General features: G+C 40.1%; 1 protein-coding gene across 7 annotated transcripts in view; it reads right to left on the bottom strand.

Annotated features, from left to right (window-relative positions):
* mob2a (MOB kinase activator 2a) overlaps positions 1 to 12,205 on the bottom strand; it is a 230,387-nt gene that overhangs the window by 29,811 nt on the left and 188,371 nt on the right. For all 7 annotated transcript variants that reach the window (XM_060838885.1, XM_060838882.1, XM_060838883.1 and 4 more), the window contains one exon: positions 3,191 to 3,351. In XM_060838885.1, coding sequence (XP_060694868.1) covers positions 3,191 to 3,351 — 161 coding nt within the window. The remainder of the gene's footprint in view (positions 1 to 3,190; positions 3,352 to 12,205) is intronic.

Here is a 12,205-nt window from a genome sequence, read left to right as displayed (position 1 = left end):
TTTTGAAGGAGTACTACACAGGATTGATGAGAGGGGAGAGATATGAGAGAGAGCCAAGGAGCAACTTTTTCACGCAGAGGATGGTACATATATGGAATTAGCTGCCAGAGGAAGTGAAGAGGTTTGTACAATTGCAGCTTTTAAAAGGCATCTGGATGGGTATATGAATAGGAAGGGTTTGGAGGGATATGGGCTGGGTGCTAGAAAGTGGGATATCTGGTCGGCATGGGCGAGTTGGACTGAAGGGTCTGATTTCCACGCTGTACATCTCTATGACTCTACGACTCTATGTGGCAATGATGTTGTAAGTCTATAAATGGTCAGTCATCAGACAATGTAATTACCAGCAGAGGTAGGCATAATATTTACACATCTTCAGCAGCAGTGGGAACACTGGACAACATGGTTAATGAAAGGTGAATTTAATTGGCATATTACAGTTTTTCAAAAATATTATATAGTAGGATACATAAAGGGGAACCAGTCAGATGTTGTATACTTGCTACAGGCAGTCCCCAGGTTGCAAAAGGGTTCTGTCGGGTGTCTGTTCACAAAGTCTGCAAGGCAGAGCACATGCAGTACAACAGAAAGCAGCTGTTCGTAAGTAGAGGAAAAGTTTGTATGCCAGATCTTTAAAATTAAAAATATGTATGCAATCAAATTCCTAAGTGCAATTGTTCCTACATTGGACATTCGTAGATCAGGGACCCACCTGAATTTCCAAAAGATATTTAAACTGACACCAAAGGTTAATATGACTGAATCAGTTGATTTTAGCAATCTGAGGTTCAAAATGCATTAGGACAAGCCCTAACTGCGTACATCAAATTATATTCACGTTTTGGTTGGGTTTCTGAACATAATCCATCTCTCACATATAAAATATATGGCACATAAACAGATCATTTGGGCTTTCCCCACCAAAGTTCATGTTCCTCAAACCACTTCCTGTGGCAATCTGGGAAAAAGTTCTAGAGTCACAGATGTACAGCACTGAAACAGACCCTTCGGTCCAACTCGTCCATGCCGACCAGATATCCCAACCCAATCTAGTTCCACCTTCCAGCACCTGGCCCATATCCCTCCAAACCCTTTCTATTCATATACCCATCTAGATGCCTTCATTCAATTAATCAAACCACTTCATTAACTTCAGTGCTCAAATTTCACTCATTCTTTCAATGAATCAAACTGCAATACATCAATCAACGACTCGAGCTTATGTCAGTCATTAAATTAAATAAACTGCACTCATTCATTCAATGACTCGAGCCTCCACCACTTCCTCTGGAAGCTCATTCCATATATGTACCACTCTCTGCATGAAACGGTTGCCCCTTTGGTCTCTTTTATATTTTTCCCCTCTCACCCTAAACCTATGCCCTCTAGTTCTGGAATCCCTCTACACCAGGGAAAAGACTTTATCTATTTTTCCTATCCATGCCCCTCGTGATTTTATAAACCTCTCCAGTCACCCCTCAACCTCCAACACTCCAGGGAAAACAGCCCTAGCCTACTCAACTTTCCTTATAGCTCAAATCCTCCAACCCTGGCAATATCCTTGTAAATCTTTTTTGAACCCTTTCAAGTTTCACAACATCTTTCCAATAGGAAGGAGACCAGAATTGCATGCAATATTCCAACAGTGGCCTAACTAATGTGCTGTACTCAATACTCTGACCAACAAAGGAAAGCATACCAAACACCTTCTTCACTATCCTATCTACCTGCGTCTCCACTTTTAAGGCGCTATGAACCTGCACTCCCGGGTCTCTTTGTTAAGCAACACTCCTGAGGACCTTACCATTAAGTGTGCAAGTCCTGCTAAGATTTGCTTTCCCAAAATGCAGCAACTCACATTAAACTCCATCTGCCACTTCTCAGCTCACTGGCCCTTCTCATTAAGATCCCGCTGCAATCTGAAGTAACCTTCTTCGCTGTCCACTACACCTCCAATTTTGGTGTCATCTTCAAACTTACTAACTGGACCACTTATGCTCACATCCAAATCATTTATATAAAATGATGAAAAGTAGTGGACCTAGCACCGATCCTTGTGGCACTCCACCGTTCACAGGCCTCCAGTCTGAAAAACAACTCTCCACCACCACCCTCTATCTTCTACCTTTGAGCCAGTTCTGTAACAAAATGGCTCATTCTCCCCGTATTCCATGAGACCTAACCTTGCTAATCAGTCTCCCATGGGGAACCTTGTCGAACGCCTTACTGAAGTCCATATAGATCACATTCACTGCTCTGCCCTCATCAATCCTCTTTGTTACTTCAAAAAACTCAATCAAGTCTGAGAGACATGATTTCCCACGCATAAAACCATGTTGACTATCCCTAATCAGTCCTTGCCTTTCCAAATACACGTACATCCTGTCCCTCAGGATTCCCTCCAACAACTTGCCCACAACCGACATTAGGCTCACTGGTCTATAGTTCCTTAACTTGCCCTTAGCACCCTTCTTAAACAGTGGCACCACTTTGCCAAGCTCCAGTCTTCCGGCACTTCACCAGCGACTACCGTTGATACAAATATCTCAGTAAGAGGCCCAGCAAAAAACTTCCCTAACTTCCCACAGAGTTCTAGGGTACACTTGATCAGGTCCTGGGAATTTATCCACTTTTAATGTGTTTCAAGACATCCAGCACTTCCTCCTCTGTAATATTGACATTTTTCAAGATGTCACTAACTACTTTCCTACATTCTATATCTTCCATGCCCCTTTCCACAGTGAATACTGATGTAGAATACTTTAGTATCTCCCTCATCTCCGGTGGCTCCACACAAAAGTTGCCTTGCTGATCTTTGAGGGGCCCTATCCTCTCCCTTGTTACCCTTTTGTCCCTAATGCATGTGTAAAAACCCTTTCCTTTAACAAAACTTTTCCCTCTCACCCTAAATCTATGTCCTCTAGTTCTGGACTCCCCCACCTAGGGAAAAAAATCCTTGTCTATTTACCCTATCCATATCCCTTATGATTTTATCAACCTCTATAAGGTCACCCCTCAGCCTCTAATGCTCCAGGGAAAACAGCCCAGACTTTTCAACTTCATTCTATATTCCAAACTCTTCAACACTGGCACATTCTTATAAATCGTTTCTGAACCCTTTCAAGTTCAGAACATCCTTCCTGTAGGAGGGAGACCAGAATTTTGTGCAACAAACTGAAGAGGAACTTACTATTGCTAGCTAGCCATTCATTCAGGTCAATTTCACGTGGTAAGGTCACCAATTCCTTAAAGTTGAAATCTATTATTCTTGCTTTGGTATATTCAGGCTCCAAATACAATTTCTTCTCCTCTGCTCCTGTTTTTTTACCGTTTGGCTTAGTCTTTGACTTCCTAAAAGAAAATAAACAAGAGATTAATTGAATGGGACTGGATTGGATAGGTTTCAATTCCAAATATGTACTACTTTGTCTGTAGTCTCAAACATACATAGTTTTTACATGAATATCGCAAAAGGAAATTCAACATGCAGTATGTTGTGCAAGACAATGAAATTTAAACAAAAACAAAATGAGCATGGGAATGGGGAGCAATGCCAAGATATTATTCCATGCCAGAAAATACCAAATAACAATCATCACACATACATTAAGAGATCTTCCCCCTCTCAACTTCCTGCTTTATTGTAATTCAAATGGAAAGGCTGTTCTTCGTGATAATGTGATTGAGCAAAATAGAAATGCTTTCTTTTTAAAACAGCCAAAGAAAACTGTATAGTTAGAGCTGTATACTATATTGAATGTCAGCACTGCACCAATCCTTAAACAACAAATAAAATTCAGTATTTTGAAAATGTATGTTATTTAGCCTTAACCCGCTGTTCAGCACAGATGCCCAGTTCACAAGAATGACTCTAATGATGTAATGTTCTTTGAGTAAGAATGCATTAGTGAAGTACTGCAGTTACTTTAAACTCAAATTACCTTAGTGTAGCCAAGTCATGTTATTCCTTCATAATCATGCAAAGTCCAACTGATTATGTGAATTTTACCTCAATCAAATTCTTCCTACTGAGATACAGAAAATTGCCCGAGATGCAATGTAAAACGCTTTTACAGATGACTTCGTCTGAAACTTTCATATTTAAACTAAATTATTTTCATTTTTCTTTTACTTATGAACAATTAAAGTCAAGCAATGAAGGAAAAGGTCTGGTACTGATCTCACTAAAATTTATCTAGAGAAGACGAAGGCACAGATAGCTGAGAAATGTTTAAACGTACAGAACAAGAGCACATTGCTCAACTTTAATCCCGAATTACTCAATCCTAACATCCTACTTAATTAACTATGCATCTCACTTCACGCAATTCCCTGACAGCAGAGCCCAGCTTATTGATGGAGTTCCAAAGCTGCTGCATGAACCAACTGCGAGGGGAATAGGACATTAGACAATAGGCAGCATCAGAGGAGCAAGAGAATTGATGTTTCAGGCATAAGCCCTTCCCCAAATTGTTGATTCTCCTGCTCCTCGGATGTACCTGACCTGCTGTGATTTTCCAGCACCACACTCGCAAATCTGACCTCCAGCATCTGCAGTCCTTACTCTTTCCTCAGTTAGACCCATTCTCTTTGCCCTGGCTCTCCCCAAGAACTAAACAAAGATGAGGAGCCCACCACATTTAGTATCCTCTCAATTTCATCCCATTGGCAGCTAATTTAGCTGGACAGCGACTTTACAACACAGTGACACCAACAGCAGGGGTTCAACTTCCATAACCTGTTAACCTTACAATGAGAGTGTCTCCTACTCAACTTCTCCCCTCACCTGAGGCATGGTGACCCTCAGGTTAAACCATTATCAGTCCTCCCCATCTAACCAGAGAGAAACCCCGTGGACCTCTGCAATTTTATCTTATCATATTTCATAATGATTAGAATCTATTAACTTAAGGCAAATATTTTGCTCTAAAAAATTATTTAGAGGTATAATTAACCAAGTTACTCATATGGCAATGGCAGCTTTTTCCACAGACTAAGGTTTGAAATGGACTGTAAACTATTTTGCATATGGTAAAGGTGGAAAGGATAAGTGCCTTTGCCAACTAAACAAGATTTTATTTGTGAATTATATTTGATTTCAAAGGATGCTGAAGTGCTTCATACGCCATTGTGATAGCATGTTGCCCCATATAGTAAGTGAATAAACAGCATGTTTGATCAGTTTGGGAGTAGAATGTTGGCCAGGACACAGGAGGAGAATACATTTATCTATTCTATTTGCCAAAGCTATCCCATGACCCCGGTTTGCCCTCCTGATTTCCCTCTTAAGTATACTTCTACTTTCTTTATACTCTTAAGGATTGAATGCATTTATCTGAACCCAAAAAAGGAACAGATGGGTCCTTGCTTCACATTTCTTTTGAAGGACAGCATCTTCAATAATGTTGCCTTCTTTCGTACAAAACTGCATTATCAACCAGTGTTGAAACTGAACCTACCACCTCAAAGCAGGTTTGGTGGAACTTTCTGAACTTATTTCAATCACATCCAATAAAGGTGAAGTTTACGGAATTCTAAAATGTAAACGCGCAATATGGAGATACCTTTTCAATATAGACGCTTTAGTGCTTATAGAATCAGAAACAATACTATTGTCAAGTTTTAATAATATCTGTTGAATAAGTGCACCCCAGGTAAAGGGATGGCTAGAAAATGGGAAGCCTTCAGAAATGAGATAACAAGAATCCAGAGAAAGTATATTTCTGTCAGGGTGAAAGAGAAGACAGGTAGGTATAGGGAATGTTGGATGACTAAAGAAATTGAGGGTTTGGTTAAGAAAAAGAAGGAAGCATATGTCAGGTATAGACAGGATAGATCGAGTGAATCCTTAGAGTATAAAGAAAGTAGAAGTATATTTAAGAGGGAAATCAGGAGGGCACACCGGGGTCATGGGATAGCTTTGGCAAATAGAATTAAGGAGAATCCAAAGGGTTTTTACAAATATATTCAGGACAAAAGGGTAACTAGGGAGAGAATAGGGCGTCTCAAAGATCAGCATGGCGGCCTTTGTGTGGAGCCACAGAAAATGGGGGAAGATACTAAATGAATATTTTGCATCAGTATTTACTGTGGAAAAGGATATGGAAGATATAGACTGTAGGGAAATAGATGGTGACATCTTGAAAAATGTCCAGATTACAGAGGAGGAAGTGCTGGATGTCTTGAAACGGTTAAAAGCGGATAAATCCCCAGGACCTGATCAGGTGTACCCGAGATCTCTGTGGGAAGCTAGAGAAGTGATTGCTGGGCCTCTTGCGGAGATATTTGTATCATCGATAGTCACAGGTAAGGTGCCGGAAGACTGGAGGTTGGCAAACGTGGTGCCATTGTTTAAGAAGGGCAGTAAAGACAAGCCAGGAAACTACAGACCAGTGAGCCTGACGTTGGTGGTGGGCAAGTTGTTGGAGGGAATCCTGAGGGACAGGTTATGTACATGTATTTGGAAAGGCAAGGACTGATTAGGGATAGTCAACATGGCTTTGTGCGTGGGAAATCATGTCTCACAAACTTGATTGAGTTTTTTGAAGAAGTAACAAAGATTATGAGGGCAGAGCAGTAGATATGGACTTCAGTAAGGCGTTTGACAAGATTGCCCATGGGAGACTGATTAGCAAGGTCAGATCTCATGAAATACAGGGAGAACTAGCCATTTGGATACAGAACTGGCTCAAAGGTAGAAGACAAAGGATGATGGTGGAGGGTTGTTTTTCAGACTGGAGGCCTGTGACCAGTGCAGTGCCACAAGGATCGGTGCTGGGTACTCTACTTTTTGTCATTTACTAAATGATTTGGATGCGAGCATAAGAGGTACAGTTAGTAACTTTGCAGATGACACCGAAATTGGAGGTGTAGAGTGTTACCTCAGTTCACAACAGGATCTGGACCAGATGGGCTGAGAAGTGCTAGATGGAGTTTAATTCAGATAAATGCGAGATGCTACATTTTGGGAAAGCAAATCTGAGCAGGACTTATACACTTAATGGTAAGGTCCTAGGGAGTGTTGCTGAACAAAGAGACCTTGGAGTGCAGGTTCAAAGCTCCTTGAAAGTGGAGTCACAGGCAGATAGGATAGTGAAGGCGGCGTTTGGTATGCTTTCCTTTATTAGTCAGAGTATTGAGTGTAGGAGTTGGGAGGTCATGTTACGGCTGTACAGGACATTGATCAGGCCACTGTTGGAATATTGCATGCAATTCTGGTCTCCTTCCTATCAGAAAGATGTTGTGAAACTTGAAAGGGTGCAGAAAATATTTACAAGGATGTTGGCAGGGTTGGAGGACCTGAGCTACAGGGAAAGGCTGAACAGGCTGGGACCGTTTTCACTGGAGCATTGGATGCTGAGGGGTGACCTTCTAGGAGGTTTACAAAATTATGAGGGGCATGGATATGATAAATAGACCAAGTCTTTTCTCTGGGATCAGGAAGTCTAGAACTAGAGGGTATAAGTTTAGGGTGGGGGGGAAAGATATAAAAGAGACCTAAGGGGCAACTTTTTCACGCAGAGGGTGGTACGTGTATGGAATGAGCTGCCAGAGGATGTGGTGGAGGCTGGTACAATTGCAACATTTAAGAGGCATTTGGGTGGGTATATGAATAAGAAGGGTTTGGAGGGATATGGACCAGGTGCTGGCAGGTGGAACTAGATTGGGTTGGGATATCTGGTCAGCACGGACAGGTTGGACCGAAGGGTCTGTTTCCATGCTGTCCATCTCTATGACACTATGACTCTATAATGACAGACCTGTTGAGTTTTTCTAGCAATTGTATTTGTATGGTCACATTGAATGTTTGCCTTCGTTCGTGGTTATCAGAATTTCTTAGTGACATTTAGTGAGCATATACCTTGAGTAGCAGACAGCAATATGAAAACAGACAATAGTATGCTGATCATGTATAGATGTTGGTCAGCATTATTGTAGATTCTGTTTCATTTTCAAAGTGTTACGGAATGTTATGAAGTCATTACGTTGCATGAGGATGTTGTGTGACATTGCATTTATATTACAAATTTAATCACTTACAATATTAGGAAACATATCATTTGAATAGATGGAACTTAAAATCCTGTTCTGACCGAAAACCATTTGTGTTGCAAATACCAAACACTACAGTATCTGAACTTGTAAGCCGAGAAGGTAAATGTGAAAGACAGTCGAGTCCTTCAGTAGTTCAGTGAGTAAATTCTCTACCTCGGGCATTTGGTATTGAACATTTCATGCAACTGTAGGGCAGTGGGTAAGGGAACTCTAAAGAGATAGAGGGGAGATTTATCATTCCAGTTCAGTGTCGCTGGGCCAGAATGATAAAAGGCAAGGTATTGCAAAGTCTGTCATCATAATCAGTTGTCTTTGCTAGAAAATATGTATGTTAGGGAACCACATTTTACTGGCTTGTTGAGATCAGAATACTGATAGAAGAATAATGTTTGGCAAGTAACTGGAGGGTGGTGCTAAATTGCTACATTCTCGAGGAGGATGAGGGAAGATTGGAGAAATTTGCATTCACTTACTTGGCTTACCTTTTTTACATCTATGTTCATGTTTGATCTAAATTTTTACTTTTTGATTTGGATCACCATGCAACTAGCAGCTCAGTATTAGAATGTTAAACGCAACTAAAATGTCAGTTCATGTTATATAAATGTAACCTTCCATCGTGCAGGCCCCTTCTGGCTGACTGTGAAAGAGTGCACAGTTCCTTCCACCTTTTTGCTCTTGTTCTTTTCACAAGAAATGCAATAGACTGATGCAAGATTGGCTCCATACTTTTTTTTAATCCACGCATTGATTCATGATGACATCATCCAGTCATTTGGTCAAACTCCAGATGAATAATAATGACATCTGGTTCTACCTCTGCAACACTTCTCGCTGCCCTCACATCCATCTTCATACTATCAGAAGACCTGTCAGATAATTCATGGATGGAATTCTTTATTTACTTATGTTGAACAGACTTTTCAAAAACATCTTACCCCAAGCTTTTGGTCAAAACCTGTGCTTTGCTTTATACATTAAAGATATCATAGAAAATGCACGTTGGTGCTGTAATTTAACTTGGACTTGCCCGTTTATGTAATTTGGAAGGACTACCCTTGTTTCTAAGTGTCTTTATTGTCACTAAAATAAAACTTATTTCATGGAGAAAATGGAGTTTTTTCCTGGATTTGAACGAGCTACATTGTTTTATTGTCTTTGTGATTAACCACTGCAGTTCAAGCTCAGTATGAAGCTCTTGAAAATTTTGTGAAATATTTATGTAAAACCAATAAGCTGCAACATTTCTTGCACCAATGATGGAAGTAAAATTCATAAAAATATGTATAGCTCTGGTCCACATATTTCCAGAAGGATGTGGAAGCATTGGAAAAGGTTCAGAGGAGATTTACCAGGATGTTGCCTGGTCTGGATGGAAGGTCTTATGAGGAAAGGCTGAGAGACTTGAACCTGTTCTCATTGGAAAGAAGAAGACTAAGAGGGGATTTGATAGAGACGTAAAAGATGACCAGAGGATTAGATAGGGTAGACAGTGAAAGTCTTTTTCCTAGGATGATGACGTCAGCTTGTATGAGGGGGTATAACTACAAATTGAGGGGTGATAGATTTAAGACAGATGTCAGAGGCAGGTTCTTTATTCAGAGAGTGGTATGGGTGTGGAATGCCCTACCTGCTAATGTAGTTAACTCAGCCACATTACGGAGATTTAAACAATCCTTGGATAATCACATGGATGATTTTGGGATAGTGTAGGGGGACGAGCTGAGAACAGTTCACAGGTCAGTGCAACATCGAGGGCCGAAGGGCCTGTTCTGCGCTGTATTGTTCTATGAGGTGGCCTAAACCCCCAGCAAATACCTTACACCTCATCACAGAACCAGCCAGACAGGAAACTCAAAGTTGCTGTTCATTCGATGAATCCTGAAAGATATGGTGGTGTGATGGGAGAGGTGAGGAAGATGTCATGTCTTACTTCTGAAAAAAGTGCAGAAGGTGAGGAAGAAATTGACGTGTAAAATGGATGTAATGTATGTTCTTGAGGTTATGGATGCCAGCATGTTGAAGGGGTTCCCAACCATAATCAAATACAGCACTAATTAACTCAAAAAAATCTATCTGCAGCTAATCTTCATTAGTCTACTTGCCATTGTATGACATTTTGGACACCATCCAATTGTTCATACCAGGCCTCAGCATTTTTGAGAATAACATTTTTCTGGCAATGCACACTGTTTTCCTGTTCAGTTTACACAAGGGAAAAAAAACAGTAATACTGCCAGATGCCTTTTTCACCCTATTCTCACCAAAATCTTTTCCTTAATAGGTAATCTCTGTTTAACATTTCCAGGGTCTACCATGGATGAGACAAATCAAATCTTGAGTTGATGCAGAGGCATAGACATGCTGTAGAGACAGAAAGCAGTCATGTTAATATGCAGCTGTAACTCCATCAATATTGCTATGTGGAAAGTACTAGAATTCACATATTTCTGAACTACAACGGGCCAACTGTTTAAGATCAATTCAAGAAGCGAATGCTTCAAATTCCTGTGAAACAATCTACAATGCACCAACGGAAACATGGCAGATGCTGCAAAGATTTTTCATTCAGTCTCTAACAACTAGAGCCACATATTTTCAGTTCCGATATGTCCAACATATTTGCACTGCAAACCTATTTTTTATAACAATAATAAAAACAGCATACTTTACCACAATAATGCAACAACCCATGTTTGGCAGCTGTTTCAGAATACTTAAAACAGTTTTGTGGATCTTCATAAACTGCTTTGTAAATCACAGTCATTTGCGTCTTATCCTATATAATCCTTCGAGGAGGTTTACAGTGCTTATCATAGCATTACAAGATTAACTAAAGTCTATTTCAGCTCAATATCAAATCTTGAAAGTGCAACCACAAACGCAACAGCAAACACAAATCCTCAAAAAAAACTGGGAGGGGAATGAGGCAAGGATAGGGTCAATTTGAATTTTCAAAATAAGCTTACCAGCCTAGGGAAGAAGCTGCAGTTGTCAGCAAGTCTCACAGCATTCAGGCTGAAAAGGTAGGCAGCTAAGCACGACGTTACCAGGCCGTATGGCATTGATGTTTAACCTTACTTGTATTCAAATGCAAATTTTCTATCCGCAACCAGGATTGCAAACCAGTATAGAATAGCTCAAGGATGTATGCCATCCTTTGACAAGCAGTTTATTTTTGATGCAACTGGTTTCTCTAGAATGTTTGTTTGAATTATTATAAAGTTATGTCACCATAACTTCTTGTAAACTTTCATAACACTTGATCATACAATATTGCACCCATTAAGCTATCTTTGGTTGCCTGCTGAGTCTTTTCATGTAGGCAATGATGCTACTTTGTTCTTGATACAAATGAAGTCAACTTGCATTTAAGTGATTCAGTGCCAGTCAGTCAAAGAACAGCATTGTGCATTCTTTAGAATGCTTTCTCCTGGCTTAGTACTTTATCATTTAAAGAAAACAAATAGACAGTAGGCTGAATTCTGATGATGAAAGAATATTTATATACAGTTTATTTATTTTTGGCAATTTGATGTTTGTTTACGGTTAAATGCTCCTCTCTGCCACATTTGAGAAATTAGGTACTTTGTGTGAAAGGAATGAATGTACAAGGTGAGCCCAAGTGCTTCTGAATATATTCATATTACAATTCTAGAATTGGTGCAACATCAACAGTTTTGTACTGATGCTATACTTACAGGAGAACCATAACCTGAATCCAACAACAAGGCCTGATAATAATATCAGGACAAATTCAGTGGAACCTGAAGGATTGGATTTATTTTTTATAAACTAGTGTAAGGAAGATGCCATGGCCTTGACTAGTTCTACAGACTGTACAGTAGTTTCAGCATTGTACTCAATGCAGTTGCTTTCGTGAACAACTTTTTATTTGAAAGGGATGTGCCAACCCAAGCAACTTCATAAATCACAAGGTTAGACAAAAATGTCTAACTTACATTTTAGTTTACAGGTTGATTCTCGGGAGAACTGGCCTATTTTCTGCTATTAACACCTCGTCGTCTTCTATATCATTTCACGATTACTGTCAGTGCTCCCATTACCTTCTACTCTATCTTTACCATCTGTTCCAACTGCTCCTCCTCTCCACTTTTTCCTACAGCATAAAACCTCAGTCGTTTCTAGC

The sequence above is a fragment of the Hemiscyllium ocellatum genome, chromosome 18 (assembly GCF_020745735.1).
Source record: "Hemiscyllium ocellatum isolate sHemOce1 chromosome 18, sHemOce1.pat.X.cur, whole genome shotgun sequence".
In the NCBI taxonomy this organism is placed as follows: domain Eukaryota; kingdom Metazoa; phylum Chordata; class Chondrichthyes; order Orectolobiformes; family Hemiscylliidae; genus Hemiscyllium; species Hemiscyllium ocellatum.
The sequence above is the reverse complement of the archived record's forward strand: the minus strand, read 5'-3'. Positions and strand labels throughout refer to the sequence as shown.